The sequence below is a fragment of the Eptatretus burgeri genome, chromosome 2 (assembly GCF_056783735.1).
Source record: "Eptatretus burgeri isolate ZD-2024b chromosome 2, Ebu_testis_v1, whole genome shotgun sequence".
Lineage (NCBI taxonomy): Eukaryota > Metazoa > Chordata > Myxini > Myxiniformes > Myxinidae > Eptatretus > Eptatretus burgeri.
The window spans coordinates 120644915-120667481 of record NC_140962.1 but is presented as its reverse complement, the minus strand read 5'-3'; the positions used below and the strand labels follow the sequence as shown (position 1 = coordinate 120667481).

At 40.0% G+C, this 22567-nt stretch overlaps 1 protein-coding gene and 1 pseudogene across 10 annotated transcripts in view; one reads left to right on the top strand and one right to left on the bottom strand.

Annotated features, from left to right (window-relative positions):
• CPLANE1 (ciliogenesis and planar polarity effector complex subunit 1) overlaps positions 1-22567 on the bottom strand; it is a 286624-nt gene that overhangs the window by 191766 nt on the left and 72291 nt on the right. For all 10 annotated transcript variants that reach the window (XR_015055411.1, XM_085871012.1, XM_085871011.1 and 7 more), the window contains 2 exons: positions 7563-7689; positions 2715-2818 (listed from right to left, as the gene is read on the bottom strand). Coding sequence is in view for 9 of the 10 variants with exons in the window: in XM_085871012.1 (XP_085727138.1) it covers positions 2715-2818; positions 7563-7689 (231 nt within the window). In the remaining variant the exon portion in view is untranslated. The remainder of the gene's footprint in view (positions 1-2714; positions 2819-7562; positions 7690-22567) is intronic.
• Positions 5134-6891, top strand: LOC147032952 (uncharacterized; annotated as a pseudogene).

The window sequence follows — 22567 nt, the reverse complement described above, 5'->3', positions numbered from 1 at the left end:
ATATTTTTATAAAAATTACCTGAATTGGGGCGAAACCCTCCTTTTCAGACTCTTTATTGGGGCGGATCGGAAAGGGAGCACAACCTCATGAGACCTTACTGTTCTGATGTATCGTACCACATTTAATCCATATCGGTGATGTAGTTTGTGAGGAAAATATAATTTAGTGAATACAAGGGATTAGTGGAAGGAGGCTGTGGCCCCCTTTCAGGGAGAGATATGGACATGGGGAGCACAAATTAAGATTAGGGCATGGTCACGAGGCAGCTTGGCCAGTTAGGTCTGGATCGAGTTGTTGGTTTCTGAGAAGAAGATTTTTTAATGAAATACGAATATTTGGGGGGGGGGGGAGAACCACCTTTCACACCCCACTCCCACCCCCCGAGGAGATATTTTAGTCAAATGTTAACAGACATACGTGATATACATACGTAACGCTGGACATCGGGACCCACTCTGAGCTTATTTCAGAGAAATAATCCAATACTAAATACAGTATAAGGGAAAAACCAAGCTCGAATGAGCTAAGATCCTCGTCCTCTTAATGATGATGTCATGAAAACGAATATGACGTGATTGTGATGTATCAGGTTTGCGATAAATTATCTGTGCTAATGCCCGACTTGATTCCCGCAAACAAAATTCAAACAGCTTGCCGAGTTTCGGAGATAATGGTATAGGCGATTTCCATTAGCAGCGATATTATGACGTCAACTTTTTTTCTAGGAAGAATTTCCAAAATCGGAGATGGTTACTGCCTGCGCGTGGGCTTTCTGCATATACATGGCAAGTTTCACGAAGATCCGATGAAAACTCTGGGTTGTGAAACAAAAATTATCAAAAAATAGGAATGACGTCATAAAAATTGATTTGACGTCAGTAATGTGCGGTAATTCATCTCTGCTAATGCCCTGTTTGATTCCCGCAAACAGAATTCAAAAATCTTGCCTCGTTTCGGAGATATTTTTTAGGCGATTTCCATTAGCAGAGATATTTTGATGTCATAACTTTTTTTTCTTGGAGGAATTTTCAAAATCGGAGATGGTTACTGTCTGCGCAGCGTATTTTTACATATATATGCCAAGTTTCAGGAAGTTTCAATGAAAACTGTAGGCTGTGAAACAAATGAAACAAAAAACAAAAAATGTCAAAAAATAGGAATGACATCATAAAAATTGATATGACGTCATAGTGATGTATCATACATGTGGTAATTCATCTCTGCAAATGCCCTGTTCGATTACCGCAAACAGAATTCAAAAAGCTTGCCTTGTTTCGGAGATAATTTTTTAGGCGATTTCCATTAGCGGAGATATTGTGATGTCATAACTTTTTTTCTCGGAGGAATTTCCAAAATCGGAGATGGTTACTGTCTGCGCAGGGTATTTTTACATATATACGCCAAATTTCAGGAAGTTTCGATGAAAACTGTAGGCTGTGAAACAAAGAAGTCCACAAGAACAACAACGTGAGTAAGACTTAGAGATCCTCCACGAGGATCTAAAAAAAAAAGTTCTTCAAAAAAGATTAAGACAATAAAAACAAATAAAAAACAGTAGCTTTTCTGAATGGAAATTGATGTGTGTGGTGGAACCATCTGAAAAGTTAGCAATATCTCGGATTCTGCAACGATATCGTCAACCTGTAACTTTACCAATTCTCCTGACACTGATCATGCGTGCCCAAACAAATACTGCAGGTTATTCAAACTGCCAGACCATGGCCTTTAAGACAGATTTGTTATTGAGAAACAATATTCTCGAATTTACATCCTCCGCAGGATCAACACTGAACTTGCATCTACACTTTTGAACAGGGTTATGGCAGCTATCCCTTCTGATATTTCCATGGCTACGCAGAAAATTGATGAAGCTGTGGGTTTGGAGAAGCCAGCTGTGGGTTTGGACATTTTTCAACATCTCTGTGCTTCTGTATCTTTATGCCAACTTCATAGTATCCCTCCTTGTGGGAGGGGGAAAAAAAATAAGTGGCCATTGCATAGCTACAACTTCAATTCTTCCTGTCTTTATCGAAATCTCATTTCCACACATAAACTTGTCCATTTTTTTTGACATTCATATAGTTTCACTGCTGTATTTTGACTGTTGTACTCCTCTACTTGTTATATCCTCTTGCAATGTATTCCCTTGATACTTACTGCTTACATAATGATTATTAGATTGTATATTAAGCACCAGAAGTACCTGCTTCCTTTGGTAATCAGCCTGGGTGTTTTATATTTAGTGCAGTAAACAGTGGGGCAGCACTGAGCCAACAAGTTTGGGGACTACCAACACGTATGCAAAATTTGGTGGAGATCGGCCCAGCCTTGTTTTTGTTTTCTGTCATTTTCAGACGTACACGCGCACACACACGCACACAGAGAATTGCCTTATTTAATAATGTAGGATAATATATTAAAGTAGTTTTGTTTTCATGGTGAAAAAAAGTGTCTGAAATTCGACACCAAGTTACCACTAGGTGCATTCTAATCATTACAATCATTCCACTTGGTGCATTCCAATCAACTGCTGTAGTGCATTACTGTTCATAATTTGTTAGTCATTTTAACTCTTCATATAAGCTCCATCAGAGTAATTTTATGAAAATAAAAAAGATCGAAAAATAATGAGGAAGTAATAAATAGTGCATGGGATTGAGGAAAAAAATTACCAAAATAAACATGGGGTAAGAGATTATGCATAGTGGTATACCTGTCGTTCACTATCCTTTGCTGACCGATGTTTACGAACTGTCTCATTGAGTGAGTCTCGGACATGCAGCATCCAGCAGAGAGCGCATAGCTGACGCAGAGTGTCTGTTCATGGTCAAACAAAGTTATGATCACGTAAGCATCCAGGACGTGCAAGTACATAATGCCAGCACACACACAATGTTAACAACGTCACTTAACAACGTCAATAATAATGTCTGTTGTATTGGAAAATGCAAGTCTCGCAAGGTATGCAAGTTGTCAGATAATTGCTTTAATCTTGAACACATTTTGTTGCCTGAAGGAAGTGTCAAGCACAGAACACTCACTATTACTGCTGCAGCCATTCACCAACCTGTTAGTCTTAATGGAAAGGCCATGAGAATATATTCAAATACAAACAGAATGGCATAGTGTAATCAACTAGCATGTACTTTGCCTGAGAGGAAGTTGGGCAACAAAGTGTAGCTCTTTCAAAAATATTCAATACATTTCACATTGGTACTTGCCAACCCCAAGAGAATTTTGGATCTGTTTAGTATCTCAGATCAAATTAGAAATGCTTATTTCAGACAGACAAATACTAAAGTAACTACAATGGATAAAGAAAAGTGAAAGCACTTAAACCACAATGCACCATTAAAGTGAATTAATGAAATAAATATAACTTTATGTAGCACTAGGCATTGATCACCAATTACTGGAGCCATAGAAACAGTAAAATTGTAATCCAGCCATAGACTCCGATAGAGAAGGACTGGAACGTCACAATCTCGGGGTTTGTAACTTGAGTCTGAAGGATTAACTTGAGTCCGGGGCTAAAATGACTTCAAGAAGGGCTTGAGACACGATCTCGGGATCCAAATAGGGGTTTTTGAGGACGTCGAGTTCAATAGTGTCATTTTCAACACCACCTGAGGTCATCTTCAAGGTCAAATTACTGAATTTTGGTATTTTTTGCACGTTTTTGTGCCTAATCTTAGAGGAAAACTTTTGTAAAGTCTATGACAAAACATGACATTGTGCACCTACTGCACCTACTTGCTGATTTCTATCATCGTTAACTAATGTATGTTTTGTTTGTTTCTCTTTCAGAAACTGTCCAGCTGGTGATCTCACAGGTTCTTTGTGTTGTTTCCTGCTTTGGTGACAATATGCCACATCGTTGCAGCTGCTTTGGTTGTAGAGGAAACTCTGATGGGATGCCTTATGTAAAGGTCATATCCTTCCCAAAAGATCCTGAGGAGAGGAAGAGATGGATATTGGCAATGCTAAATGAGAAAGAAAGCTTGAGGTGCTTAAAGGAGATATATATTTGTGAGACATTTCAATTGTGATTGAGTGTCAGTTAGGGGTGGCAAACGACCCATAGAACCCCCATCAATATTCCCTGGAGTACCGAAATCAGCTATGAATCAGGTGACCTCAGCCCCATGCCCAACATAATCTTCTATGTCAGAATCAAGAGCAAAGAAGATGCAGGCAGCTGATGAGGCTGCAGACAATATCCAAGATTTCGACCACTTCTGTGCTAAAATCAGTTCCTATTTTCCTGGCTTTAACGTCATAAAAGACCAGGAAAACCTTTACCTATCAAGAACTGATGCTACTGGACAAACTGTCAAGCAGTTCTTTCATTTCCAACAAGTTCACTCACCTTTTGGATTTCTATTCTTGAATAGAGTTGAGAAAGATGGCATTGAGGTGCCCAAACGACTTTTTCCTTTGCAGAAGAACAGCCTGCTCTCAAAATGGTCCCAGATTAGATCCATAACTGACCAGGTAAACATCTAAGAATGCACAAGCAAGGAAATTCTTCAGCTTGTAATAAGCCAGCTCTGTTGGATGACTGAGGCACACGAGCTTCCTCATTTCATCTTCCTTCTGTCGCAGCTGCATCTTATGTTCAAACCTCTTGATCGTCGCCGATTTGATACTGATACTATGATTTTCACAATGCAGCTTCACAACATATCACCCAGTGCATACAAAATGATTCGTCGATCCGGCTTAATCATTCCACCATCAACAAAAAAGGTAAAACAGATGCTTGCTCGTAGTCAGCAGGACTCCAACCTCAAAACCTTGTTCGACCAGCTTAAACCACAGCAGCGTTTGGTCAATTTGTTTGACGAGGTAAAGCTGGTCGAGACATTGCGATTTTCTGGAGGGCATGTTGTAGGATATGCTCAAAATGCAGCAGCGGGTGGTGAACACGAAATGCTTGCTTCACATGCTATGGTTGCTGAAATTGCCTGCCATTTTGGTGGTCCACGCTATATTCTACGCATTTTGCCCTGCAAAAAACCAACTACCGATCAGCTGAAGGAACTCTTTATCGAAGCTGCATCAGCTGTAGTTGGTGCTGGCGGTACTGTGATTTCTTTGATATGTGACAATTGCAATACCAACTGCAGTGTTTATTCAAAACTTGGAGGACCAGGAAGTTGCCAAGTGCTGTCAATTCAAGAGCAATCTATGTTCTTAGTGTACGACTACGTGCACATCTTCAAAAATGTTCGCAACAACTGGATTACTGTTGATGGCAAGACACTCATTTGTCGTAGATGGTAATGAGTACAGAGCTTACTGGAGTGATATTCAGAAGGTTTATGAGATCGACCGGGCTACTCCTATTCGCTTAACCAAGCTGTCACACACCGCTGTTTTACCCAAGCCCCTTCAACACAAGAGCGTACCATTGGGACACCAAGTGTTCAATGACAAGACTGTCGCTGCTTTAAAGACCTTCAAGGATTCACTGGGCATCAGCGAAGTCACAATCATCCTCACCCAGATAATGAGTGAGTGGTTCAAGATGATGAACGTGAAAGACCGTTTCTCAGCTATCCATCTGCGCAACGAATCCAGACAGCCTTGGACAGCAGAATGTACAAGTTTCACTAGGCTGGAGCAGGCCTGCCAAATTACATGTACCTGCGCATGGCAAGGAGGTGGTGGTCGTAAGCTGAAGCTCACTCAGCAAACTGCTGAAACCTTCACTGTGTCCACACGTAATAATGTGGATGCTGCCAAATTGCTTCTGGCAGAGAAAGACTTTGACTACGTTCTTCCTGCTATATTTGCAGATGAAGCCTTGGAGAAGTTTATCGGCCAAGCCAGGCAAAGAAGCGGTGGAAACTTCTACATTGACGTAGTTGACATTATGGCTGCAGCTAAAATTGTAAATTTGCAAACACTCATTAAGCATGACATTATGCCCGAATCTAGTTCTCGTGTGATTGATTGCGACAAGAACTGTACAACTTCCATAAATCCAGATGAGCGAAGTGAACTCATTGACGAGATTACTCCTCAAGACACTCACTATCTCTTGGGGTCTGATGATGCCCTTAAACATAAAGTAGTTTATTTGGCCAGACACCTTGTTCATAAATATGGTGATAGCACTAGTATGGAGATCATTGATGATGAAGATGGTAACGAGGTGTCATCTGAGTTTCTAGATAATTTGAATAGAGGTGGATTGACTATGTCAACCATCTTTTTTGTATATAATGCCTATAATTTGTATGACAAGACTAAAATGCGTTGCCGATTTCATTTTGCTGAGCTGTTATCCTCTGTAGATGCAACTTCAGCGAGTAGTAATGCTGCATGTACTATTTAGCTAACATTCTATTGAAAGCTCATGTCCTCAATGTAAGTGACAAAGAAAAAGCTTTGGGATGCCTCAGGAGGCAAGAAAAGCTCTCCAACTAGTGATAGACATAGACATAGTTGTAATAGGCATTGTGTTGTGACATGCATATAATGTTTATGTAATACAATATACGACAATAAATATCAAAGTTTGACAGCTCTACACACTTGCATCTTATTACAATCAGCCATCTCTCAAAGTTTATGAGTTCGACACAAAAACGGGCAAAAAACTACAAAAATTCTGTAATTTGACCTTGAAATATGACCTTTTGACCTTGAAGATGACCTCAGGTGGTGTTGAAAATGACAATATTGAACTCGCCGTCCTCAAAAACCCCTATATGGATCCCGAGATCGTGTCTCTAGCCCTTATAGAAGTCATTTTAGCCCCGGATTCAAGTTAATCCTTCAAACTCAAGTTACAAACCCCAAGCATTGGAGGTTCCATCCAGTCCTTCTCTATTGGAGTCTATGAATCCAGCCCATTTTAGTTCACTGTAGGATAAAGGCCTCCATCAACTCATGTTGAGGAGTGTTGGGAATACTATACAGTTCACACACTTGCCAAGTGCGACTTCACGAGAGTGAGTAGGGGAGAGGGGATATTATGAGTATTAACATTGTTTTGCAATTACATTAATATTATGTTATGATCATTAGTGTTGTTATTACTTTTGTTATGAGAAGCAGCCTTGGAAAAATGCCACGATTAGCTATCTTAAAGATTATACACCCAAACATGGATTTTGATTAAAGTGGAAAACCCCCTTGGGGAGCAGGGCAAATCAAGCCACTACAATGTCCATCATGTGACTTAGTACTCCTGTCAAGTTTGGTTGCCATTGAATAAGTAACGACCAAATGTATCCCGGTTAAAAATAGACAGACAGAGAGACCAAATTGCATATTTTAGTATGATAGATGTCTTTTTTGTTAACCTTTTGAATTCTGGATCCACAAATAAAAATTGTTCCTTTACCCTGGCTTTTCATGATTTTCAATGAAGTACCACCTCAGTACAATAGCTGTGTAGGTTTTCCCCTTCAATAATTGACTGCAGGATGCCATCGAACCAAAAATATATTAAGAGTTGCACATAATTATTTAAAAATTAAGTCATGGAAACCAGGACTCCTGGTTCCAAATGTGAAGGAGGAAAGGAACAAAGATGACAAGTGCCCACCTACAGCTTGTATTTCTGGTTTGCATGGGACTCCATCAAAGTCAAACCCATCGTGGTTGGTTTCAGCATAGGCAATCAACGAAGCCGGGGGAGACTCGAGCAAGGTCAAGCCATCAATTCTGTGTGCCTAAGGTGTGAGGGCAGTGGGAATAAAATACTCATTCCTCTCCTGAAATGCAAGCTATACTCACAATATCCACTTGGCACAAAGTACTTTGTTGTTTCGTTAAATAAATACCCCCAACAAATGATATAGAACCATTTCAGGTTGTTTAAATGAGGTCATATTTCTGAATGGTTTTGGTTGACAACATTTGAATTAGTTGTGATCACACATGTGTGAATTACAGTGAAAGAGACTCTTATTTATGAGATATTTCATATGAATTTTGGTCCAAAAACAGAACCATGACACGTTCTGTTCCCCCAGTAAATCGCTAGAGATTAACCAAAAGTTGCTGACATCACACCCTTATTTCTTTACAATACCCACAGGGAATGTCTACACATTTGATACCCTCTCAAGTCAGGATGAGTCAAATAGCTTTGTAGCTGTCCACTTTTAAACAATCACATTACATTAACATTATATTTTACACAATAGGATATGATATGAAGTAGTTTGAAATTTCCATGGAAATGTCTGGGATCCATGCTGGTCTATACTCGTATTGCAAACAATTATCATATGAATGTGTTGAACACAATTTTCATCTCGTCATTCGACCATGAAGGCAGCTTTGGCCAATTACTCCCACCAACTAAACACAACTGTGTTACAACCAGGAAGAAAAATATAAAAGATTCCTTGCCAGTCTGGAAGAGGCCTGGGCTTGCCTTTTGGAATGAAGAGCAACCTCTCAGCTGTACTACCAGGGACAGTATTATGTTCATAGGGAAGGGCAGAGAAGGGGGGTTGGGCTGGATCAGAAATAGAAATAAGGCCTCAGCTGGTCAGGCTATAGCTCTCAGATTTGTGGTCAGAATATAGCTTTCTACCCCTGTATTAAAGGGGCTGTCACACCTTGACGATTTAGCCAGCGTATGCCGATTTATGAAAAATTTGTCTAAAACGCTGGCACACGTCGAATACGTTATGGGTACGTTTTGTGTACGTTAGGTGCACGCTGAAAAACACTACCATCGGTCATATTACGCTGGTTTAAAACGTTGTACTTTTTGGTTGTCCAAAAAAAAATTGCATGCTTGAAATTTTACGACGTACTCGGCGTTTGGCTCACACGTTCCGCTACGCTGGCCATAAGTTGTAGGCACGTTATGCGATCGTTGACACACATTAATTGTATGTTACTCATAAGTCGAAACACGTAGAGGCAACATTCGCGTACCCGAAACTTATTTCTAACCTATTAGTAACGTTTTGTAAGCACGCTACACGAACGTTGTTCACACTTCGCAACACGATACTTGAAAGTTCCTCATACGTCGAAACACATCAAAGTAATGTTTAGGGTACCCGTGACTTATTTCTAACCTATGAATAACGTGCTTGGGAATTATTACGCAATGCATACGCTAGACTATCGTTGGGCATAGGTTGTAGGCGACTAAAACACGATAAACAATCGTTGGTATAACTTATCTACAAGTTATCGAAGCGTTCTGTGTTCATTACTCGTACATTATGCATTAGTCAAAGTCGTTTTTAATACTTTAAAAAGTAAAACAAAGAAATATTTCATCGTGGGAATGAGGAAAAAAAATTATCCGAAAAGAACATCGAACAATGGTGCAAAGTAGTCTCCTATTCGTGGACGATAAGAGGATCCATCATCACCCACACCCTCACCATCACGCTCACATACTACTACTGACATAGACATAATACCACTACCAATGCTACTACTACAACTACTACTACTATTACTACTGTCACACACACCAACTACTGCTAATAGTATTACTACTACTGATACTACTGGCATTGACATCGACTCAACATGGTGTCTGGAAAAATGATGGGTTCCTCTTGTGAAGCCCATTTGTATATACCAATTCCCCTAAACGCTGCGAATTCGCCATTATACGGTAGATGTAAGTTAGAAACACGTTCAGTAAGTGCTGTGGTCGTCCAGAAGACGTCAATCTAATTCGTCTACATACGACAATGTGCGTTTGAGATACGTTACACATCGGTTCATAGCATGTTACTCAAAGGTTCAAAGCATGCAACACATAGGTTAAACGCACGTTATTCATAGGTTCATAGCACGCTAGTCATTGGTTCAAGGCAAGTTACAAATAGGTTCAATGCACATTACTCATAGGTTTCAAGCATGTTAAACATAGGTTCAGAGCACGCTACTCTTAGGTTAAAAGGACGTTACCCATTGGTTGAAAATTAGGTTGCGGGTATGTTAAATATTACCTTGACGTGTTTCGACTTATGAGTAACCTACAAGTAACGTGTGCCCGTCGTGTGTAAACGATCGCGGAGCATGCCAGGAATATATGGCAACGCATGCGGAATGTGTTAGCCATACGCCGAGTACGTCGTAAAATTTTCAGCATGCTTGAAATTTCACGACGTATTACACGTACCACGTAATATGACAGCGTACTTCATTGTTTTCCAGCCTACTCTTAACGTATACACAACTTACCTATACCGTATTTGACGTGCGCCTAGCGTTTTAGACACATTTTTCTTAGGCCAGCATACGCTGGCAAAATCGTCAAGGTGTGACTGCGATGTAGACACTTCAAATTCTCAGGCGGTTATGATTTAAATCGGCGTCCGGCAGGTTCTTAGCAGGCTACGCCACGAGTTCGCCGGCGATACGTTTAGCGTGCTATGTGTAAGTTAAACTATCGTTGGGCATAGGTTGTGAACGCCGACAACAGGCTAAGCATTCGTTGTTAAAAGTTATCAATAACACAACGAAACGTTCTATGCCCATTACTAATATGTTATGCATACGACCAACACGTTATGAATACGCCCAAAACTTAAAAAAAATCATCAAAATTTCAGCGTATGCCAACGTTTTACATACATTTTTATACGTTGCCATTGCTGGTTAAAACGTCAAGGTGTGACAGGGCCCTAAGGTCAATGTACAAGGATAAGTTGTCCTGTTTTTGTGTGCCGATAGGAGACGGTGTTGTAATCAGTGGCGACAAGGGAAGATTAATGGGTCTGGTCACTTCATTCTCCCACGTCGAACCGGGCAGGGACCGGGCGATAGAGAAACATCACAGTCCACGCCACTCCCACACTAATGCTCCGCCTTCCCACACCCGTGATCTTGGTTGACCTTATCGAGAGAATAAGGTCCAGGGGCAGTAGCTACATTAAATCCATTGGATGGGGGTGGGGGAGTAAGAGATTAAAAAAAAATAAGGCTTTCACCCATTTCACATTTACGGTAAAGATATAGCTTTCTGCATTGGTATTAAGGTTAATGTATATTGTATAGAGATAAATTGTCTTGTTTTTGTGTGCCGCCGGGAGATGGTGTTGTCACCAGTAGTATCGAGGGAAGGTTAAAGTGTCTGGCTACTTTGCTCTCCTGTGTCAAACAGGGCAGATGCTGGACAAGAGAGACACGTCATGGGCCATGCTGCATCACAACCCTTATAACCCTCCTCTTCTCGATGTCCTGAGCCAGATGAAGCTCCACCATCCCATGCGAACACCTTTGATTTGCGGCAAGCAAGGTGGCACTCCAATGGCCCGACATCAGCACCAGTACGTGATTGGGTCAGTACCAGCACAGTTTGAATAGATGAGGCACCATTGCTAAGTTGGGGTGGTCAGTGATTGGCTGGAGTGGAATGGAAAGGCCTCTGGGGTGGGGAAAGTGGAGAAAGGGGCATGCTAACAGCTGTTGCAAGACTGTACGTACACTGCAGGAGAAGGGAGATGAAGACAGTGCACATGAGACTCTTGTCGAGGCTACAAGTAGTGTCGAAAGGGAGTGCATGTTGCAGTAGTGTCCCATTTCTCAAAGTAGCAAAATTTGCTCGCTTACGCTCACTCATGTTTCTCCTTTTCAAACTGGAACACATTACACTGGTCAACAACAAATTTGTTGTCTGCATTTTTTAAGCTGATTTAGGACGAATCTGATGCGCTGAATCCAAAACTCACATTAGTTTTGTTCAATCAGGTCAAGTTTTTGAGATATGGCCACATGTCGTTTTTTACATTTTTGTTCACATGTACGCATGTGTGGAGCATTTTAGAAGAAGTTGGTGGGGGTAAAATGTCATGTCAAATAATTGTTTTGATTGGAAATAATTATTTTAATGACAAGAAGTATTCAGGTACGATAGTTCTGGGTGATTATGTCGAAAAGGGATCAGTTTGAAGTCATAAAACCTCAAAATCTTCCAAAAATTGGTGAGGCAAAGCATAAAGTTCGTGGATCAAAACTAAAGTTAATGGGGCAGATTTTGTAATAATGTGATACAAAAAAGTTGTATTTCTTGAAATAACGAACTCTGAAGAATGTACAATACCTACATGCGCCAATTTATGACATGCGCTTCTGCTCAAGCTTGGAGTGCCACAGTACGAACCCAAAGATTGGAGACTGTTCATTGACAGCAGCAAGCGATCACTGAAACGTGTTCTGCTACACAACGGCAACCAGTTTGCCTCTGTATCCATCGCTCACTCGACTACACTGAAGGAGAAGTATGAAGCGGTGAAGTACGTGCTGGAGAAAATTGGTTATGATCAGCATAAGTGGTTTATTTGTGTTGACCTGAAGATGGTGAACTTTTTGTTGGGACAACAGTCTGGCTTCACCAAGTACCCATGTTTTCTGTGCATGTGGGATAGTAGGGACCGTGCTCAGCATTACACGAAGAAGGACTGGCCTGTGCGGGAGGAATTGGTGCCATGCAAAGAAAGGAACGTCATCAACGACCCTCTGGTGGACAGAGACAGAATACTCTTCCCACCGCTGCACATCAAGCTCGGCTTAATCAAGCAGTTCACCAAGGCTCTGGACAAAGATGGTGACTGCTTCACTTACTTGTGCCAGGCTTTTCCAGGATTGACCATGGAGAAGTTGAAAGCTGGCATCTTTGATGGTTCTCAGATCCGTCAGCTCATCAGAGATCCAGAGTTCAAAAACTCAATGAACGAAGTGGAACTGGAAGCGTGGAAGACATTTGTTTTGGTAGTGAAGAACTTTCTTGGCAACAATAAGGCCAGAAACTACGCAGAACTTGTCAACAACATGCTGACTGCTTTCAGAAACCTGGGCTGCAACATGAGCATCAAGATGCACTACCTATTTTCACATATGAACCGGTTTCCTGAGAACCTGGGTTCAATGAGTGACGAGCAGGGGGAGAGATTCCATCAGGACATGAAGGAGATGGAGACCAGGTATCAGGGTCGCTGGGACGCAGTCATGATGGCTGACTACTGTTGGAATCTGAAGAGAGACCTCCCTGCCGCTGAACATTCCAGGAGTTCGAAGAAACGGAAGTTCAAGCCCTGAAGTTTGAACAGTGGTGACGCAACATGCAATTTACTTGTACTTACCTTTATCAATGCCCACCATTCAGATGACAGTAATCGATGTTTCTATCATGTAATCAATAAATGTTGTTGGCAAAACATTTTTTTTTTCTTAAAAACATGTTTAGGATGATATGTGTTGACAAAAATCAGCTGATAATGCCACAAAAATGTAATTGATTTTGTCACAAGATCTGATTTTTTCAAATCAACTTAGCACAAAAACCTGACCTGATGGAGAGAAACGGATGCCATTTCCTGATTCAGCAGTGCCAGAATACCCTAATTCACTTGTAGAAATCTAGACAACATTCAGAAAGTAAAAAATTGTTGACCAGTGTTATTTCATAAAACTCCTCCCTTTCGACACTACTCCCCTGCTGGGCTGGGGCTTCGCCTTCCTTTCATATGATAATTTCTTTAACCAAATTGAGTAGTCAAAGAGAGATCCTAAAAATATTTGTTTGTTTTATTTTCGGGAATAACTTAATTTATTCATCAGTTAAAAAAGGAGGCGGCGGTAACCCGTTAAAACCCCCAACCTCATTTTTATTAATACTTATACTTTAAACCCATAAGGTAATGTATTTATTCCATCACTCATTATATATCTTTTATCATCAAATGCTGTTAGAGCTTTCTTACTAAAAATCTCCAAGAATATTTCATGTTTGTAATTTTTGAGAAGATTAATCTCTCCATAAACATTCAAGGTAATTTTAAAAGTTCATGGTCTCTTTTCATACACTTGTCTTTAGACCTTTAAGATTATTTTCACATTTGAATTAATTTAACCCTCAAGTTAAGTATTTATAAGCATATGCCTTTGATCTAACACCTACAAATTCACAGATTATCTTTTCATTTAATTTGTCTTTAAATTTACCAATAACCTTTTTATTCACATTCGAAAAGAGCGGGTTATTAGGATCATAATTACTTGTATCATAAATATCTTCATCTTATTTCATATCCTTATAAACATCATCTGTAGTTATCTCGAGTATGAAGCTATCCGGATCCATATATAGCAATTCAATATTCTCACCATAGCTTTTCTTTAGATTATTATCTATCTATAATTCCAGCAATGTGTGTGTGTGTGTGTGTGTGTGTGTGTGTGTGTGTGTGTGTGTGTGTGTGTGTGTGTGTGTGTGTGTGTGTGTGTGTGTGTGTGTGTGTGTGTGTGTGTGTGTGTGTGTGTGTGTGTGTGTGTGTGTGTGTGTGTGCGTCCATCTGTCTGTATGTGTGCCTGCATGCGACCGCCGTTTTGACGACCGCTGGTCCGATCTGATTGAAACTTGCCAGGAATATTGCTGGGGACACGCGGATGTGCCTTTTCAAGGATTGATATTAATCGGATAAGCGGTTCCCAGGTTACGGCCATTTATCTGTCAACCAATGACAAGACACGGTGTTATGACAACACGAATGATGTCACAATTAATGTTTATTTATTTATTTTTTTCCACGATCGACGTCACAATTCTTCTTCTTCTTCGTTTGGTATGACTTCACAATCGACGCTGGGGACCTGAGTATGTGCCTTTTCAAGGTTTGATATCGTTCTTCATCCGTTTCCCAAGTGTTTCCCAAGGTTTGAAAGCTGTTTTTTTCCCAAGGTTTAAATTAATTGTTCAAGTTATTAATTAATCCCAAGGTTTGAATTTTCCCAAGGGAAACAGCTGTTTCCAAGCTGTTTTTTCCCAAGGTTTGAATTAATTGTTGTGCTTGGTAGACATTTGTGAATACATTTACAGAGAGGAGGGGCGAGAGAGGGGTGCGAGAGAGGGGCGCGAGAGAGAGAGAGAGAGGGGCGAGAGAGAGAGAGAGGGGCGCGAGAGAGAGAGAGGGGCGAGAGAGAGAGAGGGGCGAGAGAGAGAGAGAGGGGCGAGAGAGAGAGAGAGAGAGAGGGGCGAGAGAGGCGAGAGAGAGAGAGAGAGAGAGAGAGAGAGAGAGAGAGAGAGAGAGAGAGAGAGAGAGAGAGGGGCGAGAGAGAGAGAGAGAGAGAGAGAGAGAGAGAGAGAGAGAGAGAGAGAGAGAGAGAGAGAGAGAGAGAGAGAGAGAGAGAGAGAGAGAGAGAGAGGGGCGAGAGAGAGAGAGAGAGAGAGAGAGAGAGAGAGGGGCGAGAGAGGGGCGAGAGAGAGAGAGAGAGAGAGAGGCGAGAGAGAGAGAGAGAGGGGCAAGAGAGAGCGAGAGAGAGAGAGAGAGGGGCGAGAGAGAGAGAGAGGGCGAGAGAGAGAGAGAGGGGCGAGAGAGAGAGAGAGGGGCGAGAGAGAGAGAGAGGGGCGAGAGAGAGAGAGAGAGAGAGAGAGAGAGAGGGGGCGAGAGAGAGAGAGAGGGGCGAGAGAGAGAGAGAGAGAGAGAGAGGGAGGAGAGAGAGAGAGAGAGAGAGAGGGGGAGAGAGGGGGGAGAGAGGGGCGGGAGAGAGAGAGAGAGAGGGAGGCGAGAGAGAGGGAGGGAGGGGCAAGAGAGAGAGAGAGGGGCGAGAGAGAGAGAGAGGCGAGAGAGGGGCGAGAGAGAGGCGAGAGAGGGGCGAGAGAGAGGCGAGAGAGAGAGAGAGGCGAGAGAGAGAGAGAGGCGAGAGAGAGAGAGAGAGAGAGAGAGAGAGAGAGAGAGAGAGAGAGAGAGAGAGAGAGAGAGAGAGAGAGAGAGAGAGAGAGAGAGAGAGAGAGAGAGGAGAGAGAGAGAGAGAGAGAGAGAGAGAGAGAGAGAGAGAGAGAGAGAGAGAGAGAGAGAGAGAGAGAGAGAGAGAGAGAGAGAGAGAGAGAAGAGAGAGAGAGAGAAGAGAGAGAGAGAGAGAGAGAGAGAGAGAGAGAGAGAGAGAGAGAGAGAGAGAAGAGAAATGAAGAGAGAGAAAGAAGAGAGAGAAGAGAGAGAGAGAAGAAGAGAGAGAGAAATGAAGAGAGAGAAATGAGAGAAGAGAGAGAAAGAAGAGAGAGAATGAAGAGAAGAAATGAAGAAATGAAGAGAGAAATGAGAGAGAGAGAAGAAATGAAGAGAAGAGAGAAGAAATGAAGAAGAAATGAAGAGAGAAGAAGAAAGAAGAAGAAATGAGAGAGAGGAAATGAAGAAATGAAGAAGAGAAATGAAGAGAAAGAAAGAAGAAGAAATGAAGAAATGAAGAAGAAATGAAGAAATGAAAATGAAAGAAATGAAGAAGAGAAATGAAGAAGAAATGAAAGAGAAATGAAGAAAGAGAAATGAAAGAAATAAAGAAGAAGAAAATGAAAGAAAGAAATGAAGAAATGAAGAGAGAAATGAAGAAAGAAATGAAAGAAAATGAAGAAGAAATGAAGAGAAATGAAGAAAGAAATGAAGAGAAATGAAAATGAAGAAATGAGAGAAAGAAATGAAAGAAATGAAGAAATGAAGAAGAAATGAAGAAATGAAGAAGAAATGAAGAAATGAAAATGAAGAAGAGAAGAAATGAAGAAGAAATGAAAATGAAGAGAAATGAAGAAAATGAAAAAGAAGAAATGAAAGAAATGAAGAAGAAGAAATGAAGAAAGAAATGAAAGAAGAAATGAAAGAAAGAAATGAAGAGAAATGAAGAAAAGAAGAAATGAAAGAAATGAAGAAATGAAGAAAGAGAAATGAAAGAAAGAAATGAAGAGAAATGAAAGAAATGAAGAAGAAATGAAGAAAGAAAAGAAAGAAATGAAGAAATGAAAGAGAAGAAATGAAGAAATGAAAGAGAAATGAAAGAAATGAAGAAATGAAAGAAGAAATGAAGAAATGAAGAGAAATGAAGAAATGAAGAAGAAATGAAGAAGAGAAATGAAGAGAAATGAAGAAAGAGAAATGAAGAAGAAATGAAAGAGAAATGAAAGAAGAAATGAAGAAGAAATGAAAGAAAATGAAGAAATGAAGAAATGAAAATGAAAGAGAAATGAAGAAAGAAAATGAAGAAATGAAGAAGAAGAAATGAAAAGAGAAATGAAAGAAATGAAAGAGAGAAATGAAGAAATGAAAGAAATGAAGAAAAGAAAGAAAGAAGAAAATGAAGAAATGAAAATGAAGAAATGAAGAAATGAAGAAGAAATGAAAGAGAAATGAAGAAATAAATGAAATGAAGAGAGAAATGAAGAAGAAATGAAAAGAGAAATGAAGAAATGAGAGAAATGAGAGAGAAATGAAGAGAGAAATGAAGAAGAAATGAAGAAATGAAGAAAAGAAATGAAGAGAAATGAGAAGAAAGAAAGAAATGAAAATGAAGAGAAATGAAGAAAATGAAGAAGAAATGAGAAATGAAAGAAATGAAGAAGAAGAAATGAAGAAGAGAAATGAAAGAAAGAAATGAAGAAGAAAGAAATGAAGAAGAAATGAAGAGAAATGAAGAAGAAAGAAAGAAAGAAGAAGAAATGAAGAAATGAAGAAATGAAGAAGAAAATGAAGAAGAAGAGAAATGAAGAAAGAGAAATGAAAGAGAAATGAAGAGAGAAGAAGAAATGAAGAGAAATGAAGAAAGAAATGAAGAAGAAGAAATGAAGAAATGAAGAAGAAATGAAGAAGAAATGAAGAAGAAAATGAAAGAAGAAGAAGAAGAGAAGAAGAAGAAGAAGAAATGAAAGAGAAATGAAGAAGAAATGAAGAAATGAAGAAATGAAAGAAGAAATGAAGAAATGAAGAAATGAAGAAGAAATGAAGAAGAAGAAATGAAGAAGAAATGAAGAAGAAATGAAGAAAATGAAGAGAAATGAAGAAATGAAGAAATGAAGAATGAAGAAAGAAGAAATGAAGAAGAAAATGAAGAAATGAAAGAGAAATGAAGAAAAGAAATGAAGAAGAAATGAAGAAGAAATGAAGAAGAGAGAAATGAAGAAATGAAGAAGAAATGAAAAGAAGAAATGAAGAAGAGAAATGAAGAAGAGAGAAATGAAGAAGAAGAAATGAAGAAGAGAGAGGGGGCGAGAGAGAGGGGGCGAGAGAGAGGGGGCGAGAGAGAGGGGGCATCACAATTCAAGAGAGGGGAGAGAGGAGTGGCGAGAGAGGAGGGGGGTGAAGTGAGGGCGAGAAGAGGGGCGAGAAGATGGGCGAGAGAGGAGGGGGGAGAGAGAGGAGGGGCGAGACTAGGGGGAGAGAGGGGGGGCGAGAGAGAGGGGGCGTCACAATTCTTCTTCTTCTTCGTTTGATATGACGTCACAATTGACGCTGGGGACCTGATTATGTTTTCCCAGGTGTTTCCCAAGTTATGGCCATTTATGATACGGTTGGTCCGATCTCATTGAAAAAAAATGCCCCAATCCAGTCGTCGTTTACGAGAGCGAAGGAACGAAGCTGCACATACTGGCACGCACCTACGGACCCGCACGAGTAAAAGTAATTATACATTAAATACTTTGAAAGATCTAAAACAGATGTTCCCACATAAATCGGTTTATCCATCTTTGTACTCTCTTTATTTAAGTGAACAGCACAAATATTATAAATCAATATTACTACTATTTTAAAGCTTGGTTTATTTATCAACTTCTCCACCTGCTCCCAAGTCATAGCAAGTCTTTCATTTTGTCTATTCCTTATATTTTACATTGTTTTACCAAACACAGAATTATTCACCAACTTGTAAAAGTCCTTCTCAAAATCATTATTTGCCTTTTTTCTCATCCTCGTAAGATAATTTTTATGTGATTCTTCACCATTGAGAGATAAGGCCAAAAACGATACATAGCACGATATCTCATAAAAGTTGCAGGCAGATTCGGATGAAACTTGGTGGACACGTCGGGTGTGTGACAAGGAAGAATTGATTCAATTTTGGTGAGGATCCAGATCCGGATCCGGATCTGATAATTTAAGTGATTCTTCACTATTGAAAGGGCTAAACTGATGTATAGCACAATATCTCAAAAAGTTGCGAACGGATTCGGACAAAACTTGGTGTACAGGTTGGGTGTGTTACCACGACAAATTGATTTGATTTTGGTGAAGATCCTGCAACTAGAAATTTTAAAGTGATTGTTCGCCATTGAGAGACGGGGCTACACTGATATATAGCACAATATCTCAAAAAGTTGCAGACAGATTCGGACAAAACTTGGTGGACAGGTTGGGTGTGTGGCAAGGAAGAATTGATTCGATTTTGGTGAAGGTCCTAATCTGGATCTGGATACGAGAATTATTTAATTTTTTAAGTGAAAATGAACAAAGAAGTCTGTCTGATTAAACTTGGTAATTTCCCTAGACAGTCCAAAATGACATACTCAGGCAAGAGTATAAAGAGAGCTATGTCATTTTTTCCATCTCTGCTCAACAAAGATATTTTAAGCAAGAACTATTAAAGTTCAGGTATTACTTGACGGTAAAGTGTTATAAGAAAATCAAGTTGATCCCAAAAATAAAACAAAGAAATATTTATAGGATCTCGATTTGACTACTCAATTTGGTAAAATAAATTATCCTATGAGAGGAAGGCGAAGCCTCAGCCTCGCAGGGGAGTAGTGTTGAAAGGGAGGTGTTTGACAAAGCAACATGTTCCAGTTTGAAAAGGAGAAATATGAATGAGCGTTAGCGAGCGAATATAGCGACTGAGAAATGGGACACATTACTGCGTCAAACCCTCCCTTTCGACACTACTGCTGCAAACTCATCCTCACAGCCAGTCTTCCTCTGGTGCAAGCTATTCCAGTGGGCATCACTGCCTGCTGCTCATTCTCTATCTCACCCAGTTTCTGTGTGCATGACCATTGTGTTTGGACCCTTAGTTTTAGTTTCTTCTTCCTTTAATTGTATTGCATTCATATATTTATCATTTGTCTTCATGTGTGGATTTCATGGATTACAGGAGGCCTAGTATATGCTGTTGTGTAATATCATGAAAATTTTGGGTTAATTTTTGCCAACCTAATTTTTTAGTGACTATGGACCATAAATTTATCAAAAATTCTGGTTGGCATTTTTTTTTGGCCGCCATCTTGGATTATTGGAGGCCATCTTGAAATTCGCAAGGGTAAAAACACATTTCCGACAATATCTTTACCTCTGATTGAGGTATTTACATGATATTAGTGTCTCAATGTATGTTTTAGAGGGCAAGCAATCATTTGTGATACTTTATAAAAGTCTAAATATAAAACTTGACAAGGAAATTGTCAATAATGCCATTTTTTAGCTTATAGCGGCAGCCAAAATAATGAAATTTATATTATGTTCTTTTTTGATATTTCATAGCTGTTATCATGACCTAATTTGACTATTTTCCCATAAATACCTATTATCACATGCTTAATATTGATTAAATACTTGTTTCTGCTTTTTTCAGAATATAGCTACAACAGCCTGAAGAAAGATGGGAGAGCCACCTACAAAAAGACCACGCACCAATACAAACTATAAACTGTGTATTAAATGTCAAAAACTTAGCAGTGATTTGTTGAGACAACACCCAAAATATTCATCATATGAAAAATTTCTGCATTCTGTCCGTCATAGGGCTGATTTAGGTGAACTGGAATTCCTTGGAATTCATAACCGTCTGGGTGATATCACTGCAGAACAGCTAAAGGACCAACATGCAAAGTGGCATGCTCCATGCTATGCAGAAACTACTAATGTCACAGACATTGGAAGATCTCGCAGGTGGTATGAAACAGCCCTCACTACACAGGACTCTACCCAGCTAAAGCGAAAGAGAGGTCGCCCTAGATCTTGAAGCTCTACACAATCTTCTTCTGCACCAGTACGATGCACACGCTCCCAAATAAGGAAGTTCAATAAAGCCGAGTGCTTCTTTTGTCCGGGTAAAAATACAGATATTCTTCACAGATGTCAAAGTCAAAATGTTGGTGAAAAAATGGCAGTGATTGTGCAAAAAAGCAACAATGATGAGTGGAAGGTGAACCACATTGAACTGATAAATTCAAAGGACCCACTTTCTAGAGATTTGATGTATCATACATAATACCTGCCTGGCAAATCAATGGAAAAAATACAAACCGGTCAAGCAACCAGTTGCAGAAAAAGACCAAAAGGATTCTGATGATTCTGTAAATTTCTTGGCTGCAGAAATTGAGTTTTACAGTTGCCTTGCAGATAAACTCAGCTCTGGTGAATATATAGGCATTGATAAAGTACAACAAGATTATGACAATATGATGATGATGTATGGTTTACACAGATCTACCACTCGTGCTGCACTGAAGGAAATTATTGAAAAGAATATCGATGATGTGGAATTCACACGCCCATGTGACCGCACTAAACCATCACTAATTCACTCAAGTAAGGCCTGTGAGGCTGCTGCAGATAATGCTGCAAACAAAACTGATAGACAAGATGTACAAGCAATGTTTACTACTGCAAAAATCATACGGAGAACAATAGAACAGAATAATAGCTTGAAATTTAAAGGTTCCTTGGTTGGTGAAAATATTGTTCCTGAAGAGTTAAGTATATTGTTGGGTTGGATATATAATTAAAGGACAGAGCACGGCCCAGTCAAATGCACGGTCTGAAAGTATCAGACATTCATGCAGTAACATATCACAGCAGACGATGCAAGCTTACAGATCAAACAGACAGGTTACATACAAACCCAAATCAGATTCCTCTGTTTCGCAGTGGCACTGAAGCTCCTCTGACATTGGGCATGTCCCTGTATTGCTATCATGCCACACGGAGTAAGAAGATTATTGATGCTGTATCCCATGCTGGTGCAGGAGTGTCATACCAGCACACACTTCGGCGTGTTTCACAGATAGCTTGCACAGTGAAGAATAACATGGAAGAACATGGCGGAACATACATCCCTCCAGGACTCGTACCGAACCAACAATGTGATCTGTGCTCTGACAGAATTGGGCAAAGGTCAGGAACCTAAACCACAAGTACTCACAGGTTGTGAAGATTTCATCTGCAAACTCTTCAATGCCAAGGATGTGTCATATTCTGAAGCTAAGGAATTGCGATGGAATGTATTCCGTACCCTGAACGTAAATCAAGGTGTGGAGAAGTTACCACCCACACAAGGTGCCATGGTGGAACACATTCGCCGAGCTCATTGACAGTGCCATGTGTGGCAGGAAGTACTTGTTCCAAAGCCCTGTCGTCTTGACCCAACAAAGCTTGGATGGTATCGAGAATCTACCAGTGAACTGAAACCAATTCTGTCCAAAATGCCTCCAGCCCCTGAATCAGTTACAGAATTGGTGAGGTGTGGTTGCAGCAAAAGTTTGTGTAATGCTCGTTGTTCTTGCAAGCAAAACAATTTAGAGTGCACAGAATTGTGCAAGTGTGAAGCCAATCCAGAGAGCTGTATGAATACCCAACAGGACTGCATGTCAGATCAAGAAACTGATTCAGATGAATAACTGTTTTCACACTTTAAATTTCTTCATACAAGGAAAAATTGCGAATTCAACCCTTACAACAGACTAAAAGTGATATAATTTTTAAATTGGTGACTCAACATCATGGTTAAGGTAATGTATTTGTAGTTCAATGTGGCCAGTGTGTAATTATACATATTTAGAAATCAACATCATCAAAATCCAACTATTATTGG